This window comes from Sparus aurata, chromosome 18, assembly GCF_900880675.1.
Source record: "Sparus aurata chromosome 18, fSpaAur1.1, whole genome shotgun sequence".
Lineage (NCBI taxonomy): Eukaryota > Metazoa > Chordata > Actinopteri > Spariformes > Sparidae > Sparus > Sparus aurata.
This window is the reverse complement of record NC_044204.1, coordinates 17,692,470-17,709,417: the sequence shown is the minus strand read 5'-3', so window position 1 is coordinate 17,709,417 and position 16,948 is coordinate 17,692,470. Positions and strand designations below refer to the sequence as shown.

General features: G+C 41.5%; 1 protein-coding gene across 1 annotated transcript in view; it reads left to right on the top strand.

Annotated features, from left to right (window-relative positions):
• Positions 1–16,948, top strand: part of tenm1 (teneurin transmembrane protein 1) — a 207,813-nt gene that overhangs the window by 130,984 nt on the left and 59,881 nt on the right. Inside the window, exons 18-21 of the mRNA XM_030396497.1 lie at positions 240–525; positions 10,941–11,084; positions 12,933–13,185; positions 13,948–13,968. Coding sequence (XP_030252357.1) covers positions 240–525; positions 10,941–11,084; positions 12,933–13,185; positions 13,948–13,968 — 704 coding nt within the window. The remainder of the gene's footprint in view (positions 1–239; positions 526–10,940; positions 11,085–12,932; positions 13,186–13,947; positions 13,969–16,948) is intronic.

Below are 16,948 nucleotides of genomic sequence, written 5' to 3'. Positions count from 1 at the left end.
GAGAATGTTTCCCTACCAATCGAAAACTTCTTTTGACAGCTTTGTGGCTAACACACATAGGGTGGACTATTTCTTCCTGTACTTGCCACCAGTACTTATTACATGAGCTCATTACAGAAACACAAGGTAACAATAAAACACCTTTCTTTTTTATGTGATTCCCTCTGTCTCACTTCTCATTAATCCTGTTCTTCCATCACCTGTTTTTCACACTCTGCTCTCCATCTTCTTCTCCCTAGGCGGTGCAGGACGAAGTTTCAATCCCAGGAGCCTTTGTGAAGCTGAACTACTTGAGCACCCGAGCTGCAGGCTACCTCTCTCTGCTGCGAATCCTCCTCACACCTCCCTCCCCGCTGTCGCCCATCTCCCCACTGGGCGGCCTGTCCAAGGTGCACGTCCGTGCATCGGTCCAGGGCAGGTTGTACCAGCGCTGGTATCCCGCTGGGCCTGGTCTTGTCCACAGGCTGGTCTGGAACAAGACGGATGTGTATGGCCAGGAGGTCTGGGGCCTCACACATGCAACCGGTAAATACAGTATAAAATACAAATCTGAGTTTGTTTCTATCTCGATTGAGAGAGAAATTATAATGAATCCAGGTTTTCCATGTACAGCAATAGCCCTGGTCCCCATAAGATCCGTCCTCTCACCTTTTTTCTCTACACTTATTGTTGAACTAAGGCAAGAATGCCTGGTGAAATACTTGCAAACATCTGAGTCGTTAAAAGTGCATATACTTGCCCATATGGATATCTGATTGACTAAAAACGGACCATACACTGGATTCAAATAGGAATTTGTCAAACTCAAATGTAAACATCCAGATAATCCTGCGCATATTAGCAGTTTGTGGAAAATCAAGAACGAAAGAGACTGTTGATGGTAATAATTATTGGCCTCTTAGTTCTCTTTCATAGTAATGCTGTCTTTTAATGATTGAATACCAATTACAGTAAAAGCAGTTGTGTATTTATCTGCATATTAGTCTGTGAATAAAGTTAGATGGAGTCATGCAAAGAATATTTGATATTTAGTTACTGATTTCATTGATGTAAACTAGTGAGTTGAATAGTTTGAAATTTTGGTAAATACCCTTATTTGCTTTCTGCCTGTGTTGGACGAGTAGATCAATACCACTCTCATTCCTGTGTGTTTAATATGGAGGAGCCGGCCGTTGGTTAGCTTCGATTAGCATAAAAACTTTTAGCAAAGGGAAACAGCTCGCCTGGCCCCGCCATCTGTGTGTTACTGTTTTCAAAATCCCCATCTCTGTGGGAAACAACAACCAGAGCTGTGCCTGTTCACACTTCACAAGAAACAGTTCAAAGTTCAGTTCACACAGACTAAAATTAAAGAGAATGTTCTGTTTTTGTTTTTGTTAGGATTTGGTTTTGTAAATAAGCTTCCTGTGAGCTATTCTCTTTCTTTTCAAAGGAGCCTCTTACCCAGCCCCCAATAGTTTTGGGGGTAACGCGTTATAAAAGTAGCACATTACAGATATGTGTCACTTTTAGCAGTAAAAAAGTAATATTAAGTCACTACGGTGTTACCTCCCGACTCCGTCTCTGTCAATGTCAAACCCAACATCAAAATATGTCATAAATGACTTATTAAATATCTCTAGTGGCTTACTTGTTTTTACCCTAACCGCCATGCTAACTTAGGCTCCTGTGCCATTGTATGCCTTTGTGCTTCTTACTGAGAGCCGCGGCCGGCAGTGGGCGATATTGTCTTTGTTCATGCACAACACTGACAAAAACAGCAGCGACTTACCAGCTTGCAACCGACACTCTGAAAATGACAAGTCGCCTTAACCCTAACCTGGTTGCTAACAGCGGGAACCTAAACAAGCTAGCATTATTTCCATATTTTTATGTGAATTTAGCCATTTAAATGCTTCGGCTCACTTCCTCGCATGCAAAAACAAGGTTCCCCCCGACAATTTTTTCAGCCGTACAATCACTTCATCCTGGGCTTTGTGTCAATCAAGACAATCGTGATCGGTTTTAAAAAATAGTAACCAGCAAGAGCATCATGTCCCTTACAGTAGAATGACCGCGGGTGCAGCCAGACCTTTCTCCAGCGCTGACAAAGCATCTATGCACGATCGATTAACATTTTTTGTTTGTTTGTTTATTTTTTAATCCGAACAAAACAGGTGTTGTCGTTTAAGCAGGCATTATGTGCTGTCACTGTCTCCTGCCAGGCAACCACTGATCATTGCTTCTAAATGCTGTTCATCTATAAGAGAACGTGACTCAACACAAAAAACGTAATAGTTTTAATATTTCTGGGTGTGTGCTGATACGACAAACAAGCGAGCCTGTAATGTATTAATTAAGGAGCTTTACAGGTGTTGCCAGGCAGATTTGTGAGCTTTAAGGAGCTAGGTTTCCCCACTGAAAATCACTGGGTTTTCTCCCCATGAGTGCGGGATAAAATCAGCCCAGTACTGCGTCAGCCCTGTCATCGGCTGATGCTGGGTCAGTAATTAACCCTGCGATATCAGGTGTGTCGCTGTTTCCCCCCCATTTTCACAGTCTTAAAGCTATGCTATGCCCGCTTGCTCTGGATGCACACTTCATTTGCAGCTATGAAAGTGGTATTGATCTTCTCATCGAATTCTTGGCACAAAAATACAGAAAAACATGCGTCCCAAAATACTCAAAACTAATCTCAGGTTCGTATGGAGTCTCACTGGCTTCGTATTTTCAGACATAAGATTCCTGAGATGCCGTAAACTGTCTTCCCTCCAGAAAGGAAATAAACAGAGAAAAAGGTCCAACACCTCTCAGTCCTTTGAAATAGGATGTTTTGATCATCTGTCTCAGACAGCGCTCAAATCCAACAAGACCAGAACACAAATTTTCTCCTCGTACCTATTAAATCTCAGTGGTTGTTTCAGCCCTGGTTCTGCACAAAGGCCTGTTTGGGAGTGTGAATGATTGACCATTCAGTAGGTAATCTGCTGACAGCCTGCTGGGAAATAAGAGCCTGAAGATTGCCTGATAGTGAGTCATTATTATGATATCTAGGTTCGGTTTGCTATACTAGCGGTGTGAACCTGCAGATTTGCCCAAATTCATGGAAGTGCTCGCTGGAGTAACAATCTCATCAGTCATTCAAAACATAAAATGAATGTGGTGGGAGGCAGGCTGTCCTGACAAGCGAGCCACAAGCAGTTTCGACTCACCTTTCCAAGACCTCGACCACTGGAGTTGAATCGAGAAGACGGAAAGGAGAGATGGATGGCTTGACAAATATACTGCAGAGTAACTGGCAGTAAAGATATCATCAGCAGTGGCGGGGAGATAGCACTCCTGGACAGAACCGACTCTATGGAGAAAAATGTGTGTATGCCAGGAGCAAAATACGAATCTGTGAATGAAAAGTTCCCATTTTCCCTGATGTCCTCTCTTACCTGTGCAAAAGAAAAGATATACTGGATGTGTTACTGTTACTGTTATTGCACTTTCGGTGCATGATGGCAAAAACAGATGCTTTAAAGGCGCCGTAAAGGCTTAAATCTTTGAACTTTCTATTGGTCATTTCAGAGATGATGTCCCCCTGTTATATCTGTGTTGACGACTTTTTCTTTGCGGACGGCTGTAGACAAACAGAGGAGCCGCATTAGGGAGAGAGCTTTCCATAAGCACTGAGATATCGCAGGCAGACCAGAAGCTTTGTCCACTCGAGTGTATGGTCTCGTTCAGAGATTGGATCTCTCCATCCCCGGGCTTTCTCTCTCCTCCTGATCCATCCCCTCCTGTCCTTATCTGTTAGAGCTGCATTTCATATGCTCCAGATCCCTCCTGATCTATCACCTTTTTTCTCAACGCCGATGATCCTGTTTTTTTATTTGCCCTGCTTTGCTAAACTAACTCCCTCCTTGCCCTTTTTTTAGCCCCCCTCCCTCGCCTCCCATCTCCCTCCACCCTCGCTGTGTTTCCCGTGTTTGTGTCCTTTCCTGAACCTTCTCTTTTCTTCTCTTTACTGCTTGTTATTTCCTCACTTCTCTCTGATCTCCCCTGTTACCTCTCTGCTGCCCCCCACACCATTCCCCCAACCCCCACCCCTGTTCTTCACTCTCTACTCGTGTTTTCCCCTCATCCCTCCCTCTCTATAGTTCTCCTAGCATGTGCAGGAGTGTATTTTGAGGAGGGGTGACGGGGGTTGCTGCCCTAGAAGTGTGCGCGACCGTTTCAGTTTAAGTGTTATTGTTTAGAAAAGACAACCGACAGATGTTGTAGATTCTCTCTCATTTAGTCTGATATTTGCTTGGAAATAGAATAACAGCAGGAGGAATTTGTTGTAGATTCATTATGTGACTGAGTCCTCATATTTCAGATACTCTAGATGTCCTGAGAACTAGGAGCTGTCAGTACTTTATCCGTGCAGCCTGTTGGTTTTTATCTCCTCACTGCCATAGTGTGTTAGCTGTTGCTCTAGGCGCACATCAAATGCTCTATTTTTTTGATCCCCACACTGCGGCCAGATCACAGTCAAGTGAGCCCTGCCCAGTGCGTCAGAGTGTGTCAAACGCACTTATGTTGATTCTGTGGCCAGGTTCTGTTGGCACACCTGTTGCACATACATGCACCAGGTGGGATCAGAAAGAATACATTTCCATACATTATAGGTGGCTACTTTACAGTCCCTGACGCTCACGGCCGATCACATTACCTGCTTTCATCCCGTCTAAACACAGGTCTCTGTCAGTCTGGCCGTCCTGTTAAGGGGTTTCCTCAGAGGAAGCTTACTGTTTATTGAGACCCCACAGAGTTTCAAGTTGAATCCCATTTGTGGCATGTTGAAGATCTGATGGTCGCAAGGGCCCATAGAGTGCAGGGTAGCCAGCAAGGACGATGCATCTTCAGCCAACTTTGGATCCCATATTGACAAGTTAAATCGTGCACGTAAATGTCAAATGTTAAAACTATGGGAGTCTGTCCCATGCTTTGTTGTAATTTACGTCCATGCTTCTTCCTTTCCTCTGCTTTCTGTCTGTGTGTGACGACATTTGACGCATTCACAAATACAGGGACTCCATAGTGCAGTCCCTGTCTACAAGTACAGGTATTTATTCAAATAAAAAAGCTTTTTCTATGCGTTTTGGCCTTTCATACACTGAGTAAATAACTTGTTTTAAGCCACTGAAAACTGACCTTCTGGAAAAGTCCTTCGAAGGCAAAGATATTCAGAAACTCCACTGTCAGTATTTATGTCTGGATGGTTAGACAGACACATTTACAGTGTTTGCAGCATCATTGGCAAATATGAACTTGGAGTATGTGTTATGATATTGGAGTATTTGAGTCTGTACATTGACAAAATGGATGACGTATTGTTTATATTTAGAAAGACTGATCGGTAGCTAAGCAACCGACCGGAGTATACAGTCTGCTTCCTGTTTACAAATGGCACATAAATGCCCAGTGTATGTGAATGGCTATGGGTTATGTATGTTATCGGTAGTATTAGTTTGGAAAGACAAAAATACTTGTGTACATGTGGACTGGACCTAAAATTCTGAAATCTGTATCACTTTGTATGGCAACAGGCACAGCAAAAACTTCATGCTTTTGCTTGTTTTTTCTTTCACTACAGTATTTTTAAGAATTACATGCTTGTTTTCACCAAATAATGTTAGTAATAGTATAAAGTATCTCCCTGATAATTTTCTGCCGGCTGAGACCCAGCATTTGCATAGAGTAACCGTCTGTTCTTAAATTCCCCAACAGCTCAACAAATTAAATGGAAGTAAAATTTAAATGTTATTTTGCATGTTGTTTTTGAGAAAGTTCAATTTAATTCAGTCAGATTTGACTATTCTACTTGCAAAAAGTAATTGCTTACGATCTGGGAACAAAGTAGTCACCACGTTAATCCTGGTAATGAACCACAATTCAATTCTTTTGTCAGAGTCTCTTGTTTCTGTGAAAAGCGCTATAAGACTGAACCCCAGCCACCTCTATCACATCACGTTGCTCATCAAAGCCGCGTGTCTGCCGGTATTTTAATTAAAAATGTATCATGGCGTCACATCGGCCAGACTCATTTAAAACGAGATGACGTACGCAGCCGTTTACCGCGGTTACCTGGTGTTTTGGATGGAGACACAGACAAACACAGCCTGGTTGGAACAGACAGTCCAGAGGGAGCTTTTAGCCAGAGAGAGAGAAAAACTTTGAAAGAACTGTGTGAACTGTTATCACAGAGTCTGTTGATTTGAAGAAGAAACTTTGGAGAATAATTCATCAAAAGGGGGCAATTTAATTTATGACAGGAGTAAAACTATTGAAAATAGTTAAAAAGTGGAAGCATGAACCAAAAAATTAGGGGTTTGTGTGATTTCTGAGAAGTTGGGGGTGTTCTCACCAAATTAAGTGTCCAAACTATGATGGTGCTCCGGTGCGCTGAGCTGTCAACCTGCCTGAGCAGGCAGGCGACTGACTGCATCGGACACATTTACCACCAGCATCAAGATTAAAGTATGGCACTAGATTGGCATTGCCACACCTTCTGCCATGTCTCTCTGTCAGCTTTGGTGCACAGTGTGCCATCAAGATACTAAAGCAGCACAAGTGAGAGAATAACACCAAATAGAGCCTGTTTCAACAAAATAGGAAAACAGTGGATTTAAGAGGATAAAATCCAGCAGGCAGCATGAAAAACTGTGTGAATTCTGCATAAACGTGCCTGTGGGTATACAGAGAACATTTCAGCCTCGGACTCACTACACCAAATTTCATCAAAGAGCCTAATTTTTAGTTGGTTTTGAAATATTTAAAGTGAAATATGCTAATGTTATGTTATTTTTCATCTGTACCACAAATGTATTATGGCCAGTTATGTTGAGCAGCTCATGTAAACTTGAGGAAAAGGCATGCAGAGATGGTTAAGATACCAGATATGTGTATCCTTCAAATGTACCTTCTTTTCATTGTTTTGGGGGGCTTTTTTCGTGCCATTATTTGAAAGGAGAGTTGACGAGAGACACAGCCTCTTTACAGGAGGCACACGAGGCATACACTGAGCTACCAGGGCCCCACAAATTTACCATATTATTGATATTCAACAATAACAGAATAATGCATGCAACGCTTCAACAGAAAATGTTTAAAGTGTTTGTATTATTAATATTTTGTATAAAGGTAAAATTAGCTTTTCATTGTTTCGCTTCTGTTAGAATTGGAGGGCTCCAGCATCATGCAGCCTCCCCTCTGTCTCGCATTAATGGTTCCCAGTGCTGTGTTGGCACGGCGACACAGACACACACACACACACACACAAAAGATGTGTGTGTGTGCTCACACACACGCTCCATGTGCTCACACATAGCCGGAGCGAGCAGGAGGAAGGGAGATCATGCTCTGTTTGCTGGGGTGAACACATCGCCCGAGGCTTCAGCAGAGGGGAATGAAAGCTTTCACCTGTGAGATATTGAGTGTGCGTTTATGTGCGACGGCGCGCATGTATTGTTTGTGAGGGAGTGTGTATACGTGTGTCGTTCCTTGTAATATAGCTACAGTGATATTCGGGTTCGGAGCAGTTCTCAAAACACTTCCCCTTTGAGATTGCTTTGCCCGTTTTGTCCTGGAAAAAGCCTTGTTCCTCAAATAAAGTCATTTTCATTGTAGAATATCTTTTTTTTTTTTTTTTTTTTTCAACGGGACGGTGTCCCACGGTAATGTATTTATGGCAACTTCTGATGCATTTTCATAAGGACAGATTGGTTTTCAGGTCGTGAAACAGGTTCTTCGAGGGGTCGCAATGTGATTACACAAATTACAAAACACTTCATGTTTTTATATTTCTTCAGTAAATCAGGGCTTCTCACATCGGTTTCTGTCCTTCAGAAACGCAAGATCACAAGCCATTCACGGCTTAAGACACACAAAACTGAAACAAATGAACCTTTTGAATGAACTTAGGAGATAGCTCCCAGAGTAAGAACTTTTGTCCAGCACTATATGGTTTCTTTTTCTCTTTTACAATCCCCGGTGTCCCAAATTACCCATTATTTTCCCTCCCCAGTCACTTTATCGATTGTAGCCATTGAGCTGGAGATTTAAGTCAGCCCTGTGTGCCTGCTGAGAGTTTCTCTCCGTGTTAAAAGGAATCTCCTGAGTTGGTACATAATGTGAGCTCTTACTACTTACGTATTCCACCATCTCTACTGATCTTTTTGCTGATTCTTTTCCCCAGTTCCCCTTGAGTGCCAGTCGATTCACAGGCACGTTGGTTTACAAAGAACCAGGTTAAGAGAGATCAGTGCCAACTGTGATTGACGGTGACAAGTTTTCTTCCAGCACGTTCATCTCAGACGCATCTAGCTGTCCTCACTGTACAGCCTGTTAACTTCATTAGAGCGAGGTTGTGTGATTAATGTGTTAAGTTAGCTCTGTTTAACTCCCTCTGCTTTGATTATACAGTACATTTGCTCTAACTTATCATTATGAAGTACAGTAAATGTTGATCGCACAACATAATGGCTATAGAATAATGACACCATCAGCGTTTAGATTGGTTGCCTTAGAAACATCGCTTTCACTGTGCAATGTTGTCCGCCACCGGCCATGAAATCTCCTGGGAGAAATGAAGGCTGAGTGGCGATCCAGTCAATCTGGCAGCCTGGCACCATTTCTGTCTGTGTTCACGTCTCCATTATTGATCAAATGAATGAATAAACTCACATTTTGTACTTTGCTGATGTAAGTTGCTGCTCTGAGAAAAAACTGAAATTGATGCAGCTGGTGCATCAGCAGCAACAATAATACTTGGAAACGCTACGAGAGAGATGTAATGACCTCTTATTTTACTTGCCGACATTAAAAAATAACTTTTAATGAAGCCCTCGCCCACAAGCCACTCAAAGCAATCTAAAACTGTGCTTGTGTTTACCAATAAATGTTTAAGCGCTAATAAAGCTGTGATGGAGCCACTACCACCGTCTCCTGGTGCAGCAAAAAGCGACTCTGGGAGGGTAGCATTTAGTTGCTAAGGAGCCAAAGCAGATCAAAAATTGTACTTGCATTCATCAGTTGGGTAGAAATACAACTTCATTGAATGCTAACATTGCTCTGTTTGTTGTATGTGTAGGTATGCTCCCTACAAGTTCACCACAACAACTTAATATGGTGATAAACCAGTGTTGTGTTTGCAAATTGTTCCGCTGGCCCCATTTGGTCCAAAATTATAAATAAATGCACCTTTAAACACACATAGCAATTCAGCTATATACATTAAAACACTCCATTAGGAGAAAAACAATCACTAGACAAAAATATCCTATCCCGTTATCCTTTTGAATTATCTCTGATAAAATAAATCAGTAGTTGCCTTAAAATCTTTTATTATCTAAATCATGATTATTATTGTTGTTCATACTAATACGTTTTCGATTGCATCACATGCATGACAAGGTTAATATTTATTATGGGCTCAATTTAACAAATGTACTCTTGGTAATAATTTATAATTATTAAGACCATAGTCACACAGCGGCCATTTTCCTCTAACGTCACCCTCAGGATGGGAGGCTCAAATGTTGGTTGTTGTTGTTGTTGTTGCTCTGTTCCATGTGTTGAGTCATATAAATGAAGGGAATCTGACAAATTGTGATCATTCCACTGCCTCCTGATCGATCAGCAACTGATGAGACAATAGATAGTCAAAATCCAGAGGGACCATTTCAAGGTGAAACAACATGTCTGATAACATGAACAACTTATGTTAGCATTCAACCACTTCCTAGCTAAAGTTATTGTTTTATAGTGCTACACAACTCAACAGGTAAGGGGTAAATTCATTCTAAAATATTGACGTACATCTTAGACACATTTATTTAAACCTAAATGTTAACTAGGAAGTGGTTGAATGCTAATGTTAGCTAATGGATCAAACGTGTTGCAAAATTTGGATATTTCTCGAGATTTTCACCATTCATAATCTTTTCATAATCTTTTCCATTGCTGATCAGTTGAGAAACAGTGAATTGACAACAGTATGTGAGATTCTTTAGGTGTATTTGAATTGCAACCTGTAACACAGTAGGACATTATCCCAGCTGTTGAGCTCCCCACCCTGAACATGAATTGCAAAATGGCCACCAGTCTATCCGAGCTTGAAATCCAACATGCAAATACATCTTAATGACTTATTTTGCATTCTCCCTGGCAAATAACGTATTGCGTAAATAATATATCATAGAGTATCTAATAAGGTTTTCATGCGTTTTGTTTATATCTGTAGTAATTAGCTGCCAAATAGAGTAGTAGAGCAAATTTAGAAAGTAACATCAATAGAAGTACTCAAATCCTTTCAATGTTACTAAGTCAAGTATCTCAGTAAATGTTCTCACTCATTTTCCACCTCTGACATGTTAAAGGCATTTCTTTATGCATTGATGCGTGGTTGCGTGTTTCAAAATGACATGTATGCAAGCGTGTTTCTGTTTACATGTCTTCGAGGGCTGCTACAGCTCTGTCACCTGCCTCCTTTTAAACATCTTCCAAGTCTGAAGTGGTAAATTACGTTCGAAACATATTCAATCCTGCCAAGCCAAAAAAAAGAGGGAAAAAAATGCTGTTGATAGTTGTTAGTTGTAGTGGGAAGCTCCACAGCGTATCATTACAACTAAGAGGCCAAGCAGCTAATTCTAGGGCTCCTTCATGAAGACGGGCTCCTCCTGATTACGCCTCCACTTCTCACTGATCTCTCTCAGCCACACACACTGATGAGGTCTCACTGCAGGCCTTTCATGTGCCTCGCCACTCGATACAGTATAGTTTGGAGAGAGATGGGGGAGGGGTTCGCTTGTGTGTAAGGTCTGGCTGTCAAGTTCCGCTGTATGTATTATCATGTCAGACGCTGCAGGTCAGCAGGCACGTAGCTGTTACTGTGCGTGACTCTTACGCGTGAATGTGTTTGCGTTTTTCAGTTTCCATCGGCTACGAGTACGAGTCGTGCCCTGGCTTCATCCAGTGGGAGAGGAGGACGGCTCTGATGCAGGGATTTGAACTGGTCCCCTCAAACCTGGGAGGCTGGTCTCTGGACAAACACCATGCCCTCAACATACGAAGTGGTGAGAGCACACAGTGTACTTGCTTTTGTTAGTGTGTGTGATTATTTTGTATCACATACAGTGTAATCCAAATACATGAGGATCAGAATGCTACAACAAAAATACCTGTATTTTTAGGTAATATATATGGTCAGACTCAGCTGATGTAGACTGTTAGTATTAACCTGTCGTAGGGCGCCTACAAGATAGCAGCCCATACCTTTGACCCGTTTTGATGCCTGGGCTCGCAGGTACATGCAAAATCAGTGGTCTTTGCAACCATTAGCGCAAAATAAGAATACTGTTTTGCTTTTTAGCTATGATAGGCCCATATTTAATGGCCAGGCAGGCAATTATGTTATGTTGTTTTCAGTCTAATCTGTTTATTTTCCAGTGGGGCATTACTGTTAACTAATCACATCACTGTGGTGAAGCAGAACCGCTGTCTACATTCTGATACCTGTGCTAATTACATGACCTTTCACTACAGGCAGAGAGCAGTAGAAAACAGGTCTGTTTTAGCACCACTTCCGGTGTTGCTTTATGCTGTTTACAAGGTCCATTATTAGAGGGTAGGTCAGCCTAATTTATGTAAATTATTAACATTAAAATATCCTCCCGGAGGTCTTTTGAGTTGAGACACTATTAAACCAACCTCCATTCTAAAGACAGAAGCTTTAAGGCCTGGCCATATTTTTTCACAAAAAAAAAAATGTTGTTACATCATCACAAAGTCTCTTTTCTGATTCACTTTCATCTAGAGGCACAATCAGCATTTACTAACCTGTGATTAAGTATTGCCACAGACAGACACCTATTGAAAGGCCAGGTCCCACAATATTCATCCTCTCTGCAGATGGCCTGAAGCTACAGATCTCTTTCTTTGACTTCCCTGTTCTTTTGGGAACTCAAGAAAATCGTAACCTCTAGGATGGTTTTTTTTGTTGTTTGACATGCAAAACGCAACACAGCATTGTGCTACTAGCTTTTTTTCAATTCAGCACCAGCACTGTCACAGCACTTGATTTAACCCAAAATGGGGTGTGGTTGTTGTGGTGACAGAAAGGTGACGTATGCTAGTTCTCTTCTAGAGAATTGGTGCAGCCAGACCTTTCTCTAGTGCTGACACAGCGCTGTGGCAGAATACATTATTTGACACTGACAAAGCACATAAAACCGCGATCAACTTTTAAAATGTCCAGCCTAACACAGTAAAGGTCATTTCTCCATAATGTTAAGTATTCGCTACTTAATTTGAGTCTGACTCAACGGGTGTAGACTGTGGATATAAGCCTGTCACTGACTGACTATTCACAATATTCCTCCCTTTTGGCATCTCCATGTTAGTGTTTTCGAAATACCTATCTACAGAAAACAACAACAACCTCCGAGCATAGAAAGCCTCCCTAATCTCAATCTGGTTGCCAATTTTATGAAATTAACAATATAACATATGTCTTCTTTTCTTTCTCCAAGATTTTGCTATTTTAATTCACAGGTTCGCTTCCCTACATGCAAATGTTACACCAAAAGAACTTCTTCCCAGCACCATTTTGCAAGAGCACTATAGCTGTCCTTGCTCACCATATTTATATTTATGTATCTGTTTATACATAAATAATGCCAAATCTTGCTTGGAACAGAGAAGTGAGTAAGATCATTATTTTTTTCAAAATGTCTCTGAAACTATTAAATTACCAGCAAGAGATGTGAGTTCTTACAAAACAAATAATACAGAAATAACCAAAAACGTTCAAAAATTGGCAGAAATCGTGTGTTCATGTAAGATCCCATCACCCGTAGTCAGAATCTAATGAGAAAATGTGTTTGAGGGCCTGCAGGGTATTTACTGCTCTCCCCCCTCCCCAGGAATCCTTCACAAGGGAAATGGGGAAAACGTCTTCCTCTCCCAGCAGCCTCCTGTCATCAGCACTGTGATGGGGAATGGTTTTTATCGGAGCGTCCCCTGCGGTCCAAGCTGTAGTGGCGCCGCTCGGGACATGATGCTGTTTGCCCCCGTGGCACTGGCCAGCGGCCCCGATGGCTCTCTCTACGTGGGGGACTTCAACTTCATCCGCAGGGTGCACCCCGACGGATACACCAGAACCATACTGGAACTCAAGTGAGACTCATGATCTTGTTTTAGTATGCATGCGATAAGAGCAGGCTGATCTTGGTGGGGATCTCCCGCAGTGGGAAGCGATGGGATTTTGAGCACTGAATTGACTTGAGCACAATTAAAACAAAATGAGCTTGGCTGCTATGGTTTAGTGTGGCATTAGCTCTGGTTGGCATCTGCGCTTGTGATCTGTTTGATCTCAACGAAGAAGTTTGTCTTCATGCAAACGCAGAGTGTGTATGAGGTTCAGACAGCACAGACTTTAATCTACCTCTTTAGAATGTATGAGAGGCTCAAAGTCTTTGCTGTGAAACAAAGATATTTTTTTTCTGTGGATTATGACGATGATATCTCCTACCGCGCTAGAGGCACTACATTCTCTATTTCTGTATTTTCTCAAGCGTGGAATCTCGATGGGATTGCAGTCATTTGTCCTGTAAAGTGTTCTCCTTATGTAACTTTACTCTATCATTCCCTGTTATTATTGTATCTCTGACTAATATTTCTGGTTCAGACGGAGGTTTCATGGTGTCTGTATTTGATACTTCCCCATCCTCTGGGAGGAAATGCCAAGAAACTTCCTGTTTAGTTTAATATTTAATGTGAAACAATACAGCGGTCTAAATCAACCCTAATCTCACTTTATGAGGTGAAAATTTAGTCATTGTAGGTTATGAAACTCTGAGTGACTCCCGTTGTATTATAAATGATTGTTTTTACCTTCTCTTTTCTCCTTTAAAATGCTCTTCTATGGCTTATTATCAGGAACCGGGACACCAGACACAGGTGAGCACTGGTGATTAACACCTCCTTTATACACCTGCATGAAACAAAAGTGAACATGTGTCAAGAGAAAAAGACCAGCCGTGTTGCTAAATGCCTCACAGCACTTTATTTTGGTCCAGTTTCTGTAGATTATATTATTGCATCGACCTGACTTTCCCACTTCCCACAAACACAAACAACCGCACATCACGTGAAATCAGCACATAGAGTACTTAGGTTGCATCAAATCCTCATTTAAATTTCACTCGACGATATTAAATTTATGAATTGGAAATCAGCCAAAATGTCAAGGATTTCATGTTTTTAGAGGATTACTGGAGGTCTGTTTGGAGGATGCAGCGGTTCACTCACTTCCTGAGCCGGACTAAAAGCCTGAGGCCTCATATGGCCTCAACATCGTCCCTGGCCCGGAGCCTTGATAGCGGTGTGAGCCCCATACACCATGTTCGAAAGAAGATTAGACAGATGTTAGAGAGTTTGTGTGTCTGTGTGTGTGTGTGTGTGTGTGTGTTTGTGTGTGTGCACCACTATCAGGGGTTACATCGAGTCGATTCTGTGAGAGTGCTTGTGGTTGTTTGTGAGAGAGACAGAGAGGGTTTATCCGATTTGAAAAGAGAGAGGATTTTTTCAAGATGCCATATCTACAGCGTGCCAAAGTTTCCAACCATGCAAAAGGGATAACCTGGCTGTGCCTGTACCGTATGGGTGGGTGTGTACATGTGTCTGCAAGTGTGAAAATGTAGATGTGGCTGCGATGCACAAACCGTGATAAATTTCCTCTGTATAGCCTAAGCCAGTGATTCCCAACCTGGACTACTTGCACCCCAGGGGCTACTTCTGCAGTTGCAAGCAGCTAAGTGCAAAGATTGTGGGGTAGCTTAACTAATTAGATCAAATAGAAACCAGGCTCGGAAAATAAACCACACATTGAGTTAATAACAACTGAAGACTGCATGTTGCTTATACAGAGGCGAGGTCCCTCCCCTTCTGGTTTGTCCAGTGGGATCTTATTTCAGAATAAATATGTAAGTTAACTGTGAACAATAATTTTGCAAGACATGGAAGATGGTTTAATCTGAAACCCCTCAATGGACTACAAATCTCCTCTTGCACAATGTACGTTGAGAGCTGCCACTATGCAAAAGGAGAGTTTCAGTCCCTAAGAGCTAGCCTGCGGGACCGGCTCCAAATGGTTTCAGCGACTTTAAAAGTTTTACAACAGACCGCAACTTGTAGACAAGCAAAATTATCTTATAAATCGATTGTATTTGTAATTCATGGCACAATTCAACCCGGACCAAGTTATTTGTCTCTCACCATTCGCTACTGTGAATATTTTTTCTGAAATGAGGTCCCATGGTGGTCTACTGAAAGGGGAGAATCTTCTCCTCTCTTTAAGAATGCATAAAACTAGTTAGCATACACACACACACACACACACACAGACACACACACACACACACACACACACTACTGTGAACACATATACACTCTTTAGGGGCAGACATACAAGAGGAGATAGACTCACACAAACACAAGCATTTCTATATTTATGAATCTGCTCATTTTTTTCTTTTTTCCCCCCTTTATTTATCCATTTTCATTTCCTGCTGACCGTGTTTTTGCTTTTATCTATCACAACCACCGCCACAATCATATTCAGTGCGTTTGCATGTGCTCTAGTACCCTGGATATGATCAGGTTCTTGAAGTATCACTCAAACAACCATCCATCACACATAGTCACTATGCACATCTACAATTACTGCTATATTTCAAAATCCTACACGTAACCTTGTTGACATTTCCTATCTGTTAACATTTCTGTCTGTGTTGTTGCATATACTGTAAAATACATTTTAAAAAAGAAACTAGTTAGCAAGAATAAGTTGAAAAAGATGGCTATAAGCAGGATGATTGAGCTGTTGTTAAAATAGCCAATCCAATGGACAAACTGATGAAATACATAAGCTAAAAGTAAAGGATCAATAGATTGATAAACCAGTCATTAAATTTATATTAATCTTATAATATTACAAGAACTTCGCTGTAATTATTGAACTGTTGAGCCAGTTAGCTAAAGTTATTGGTTAATTGGTGAAATAGCTGAATGTATTACAGTTGTTATAGGCCAAAGTCAGGCCAGTTTAGTTTAGCTAGAAATGCTAACCTCATCAAGTTCGAAAAAAAAAAATGCTTTTTTAAGTAATACTTTATCCTATTTGAAAGCTAAATAGATATTCTCTTCACTCAGAGAAACACGTTTACAGTGTAACCATATGTTCTCCATCATCCTGAAACCATTTCTATGGCTCTTAATATCACAGCACCACACAGAAATTTGTGATGGATGAAGAGATAGTCTGTTCACTCAGAGAACCAGGGTCACAATGTAAACAACTGAAAATTTCGGTTTAAAATCAATAAGAAGACAATAGAACATTACAGCTGGTTGATGGTGGGTTATTTTAGGTAATCCAGTAGAGCTGTGGCTGTATGTCAGGAAAAAATAAAAGGGTCGGGAACCACCTACAGCAACTGGATTCTTCAGAAGGCACTTTGGCTACCCTCTCCTCACCCTGGAGGTTTCTCCTTTAGTTCCTGCTTCCTCTTCTTCCTCCGGAGCAGCTTTTTACTGTTAGCGGCATGTTAGTGTTTCTCTTTTATTCTATACTATTGTTCTCCCAAGTCTAATACATTAATTATTCATCCATATTCAGCTTTCAAAGCTTTCACTGCACAGTCTTCCCAGCAATGTGCCTATCAGCCAACAGGGCTTCAAAACAAGGTGCTCTCCAAGGGGAGACAATATGGGATGTGCTCACCGTAAAAACATCTCCTATTCTTTCCCTTCAAGAGTTTCGGAGTAAAGCAAATAAGGGAGGAAGTCCTCTACAATAGTATCTGAGAGCCCAGACGGTCGATTCAGAGAGACAGTCAGGAACAGCTAGATCACTGTGTCTATCATCTCTGATCATTGT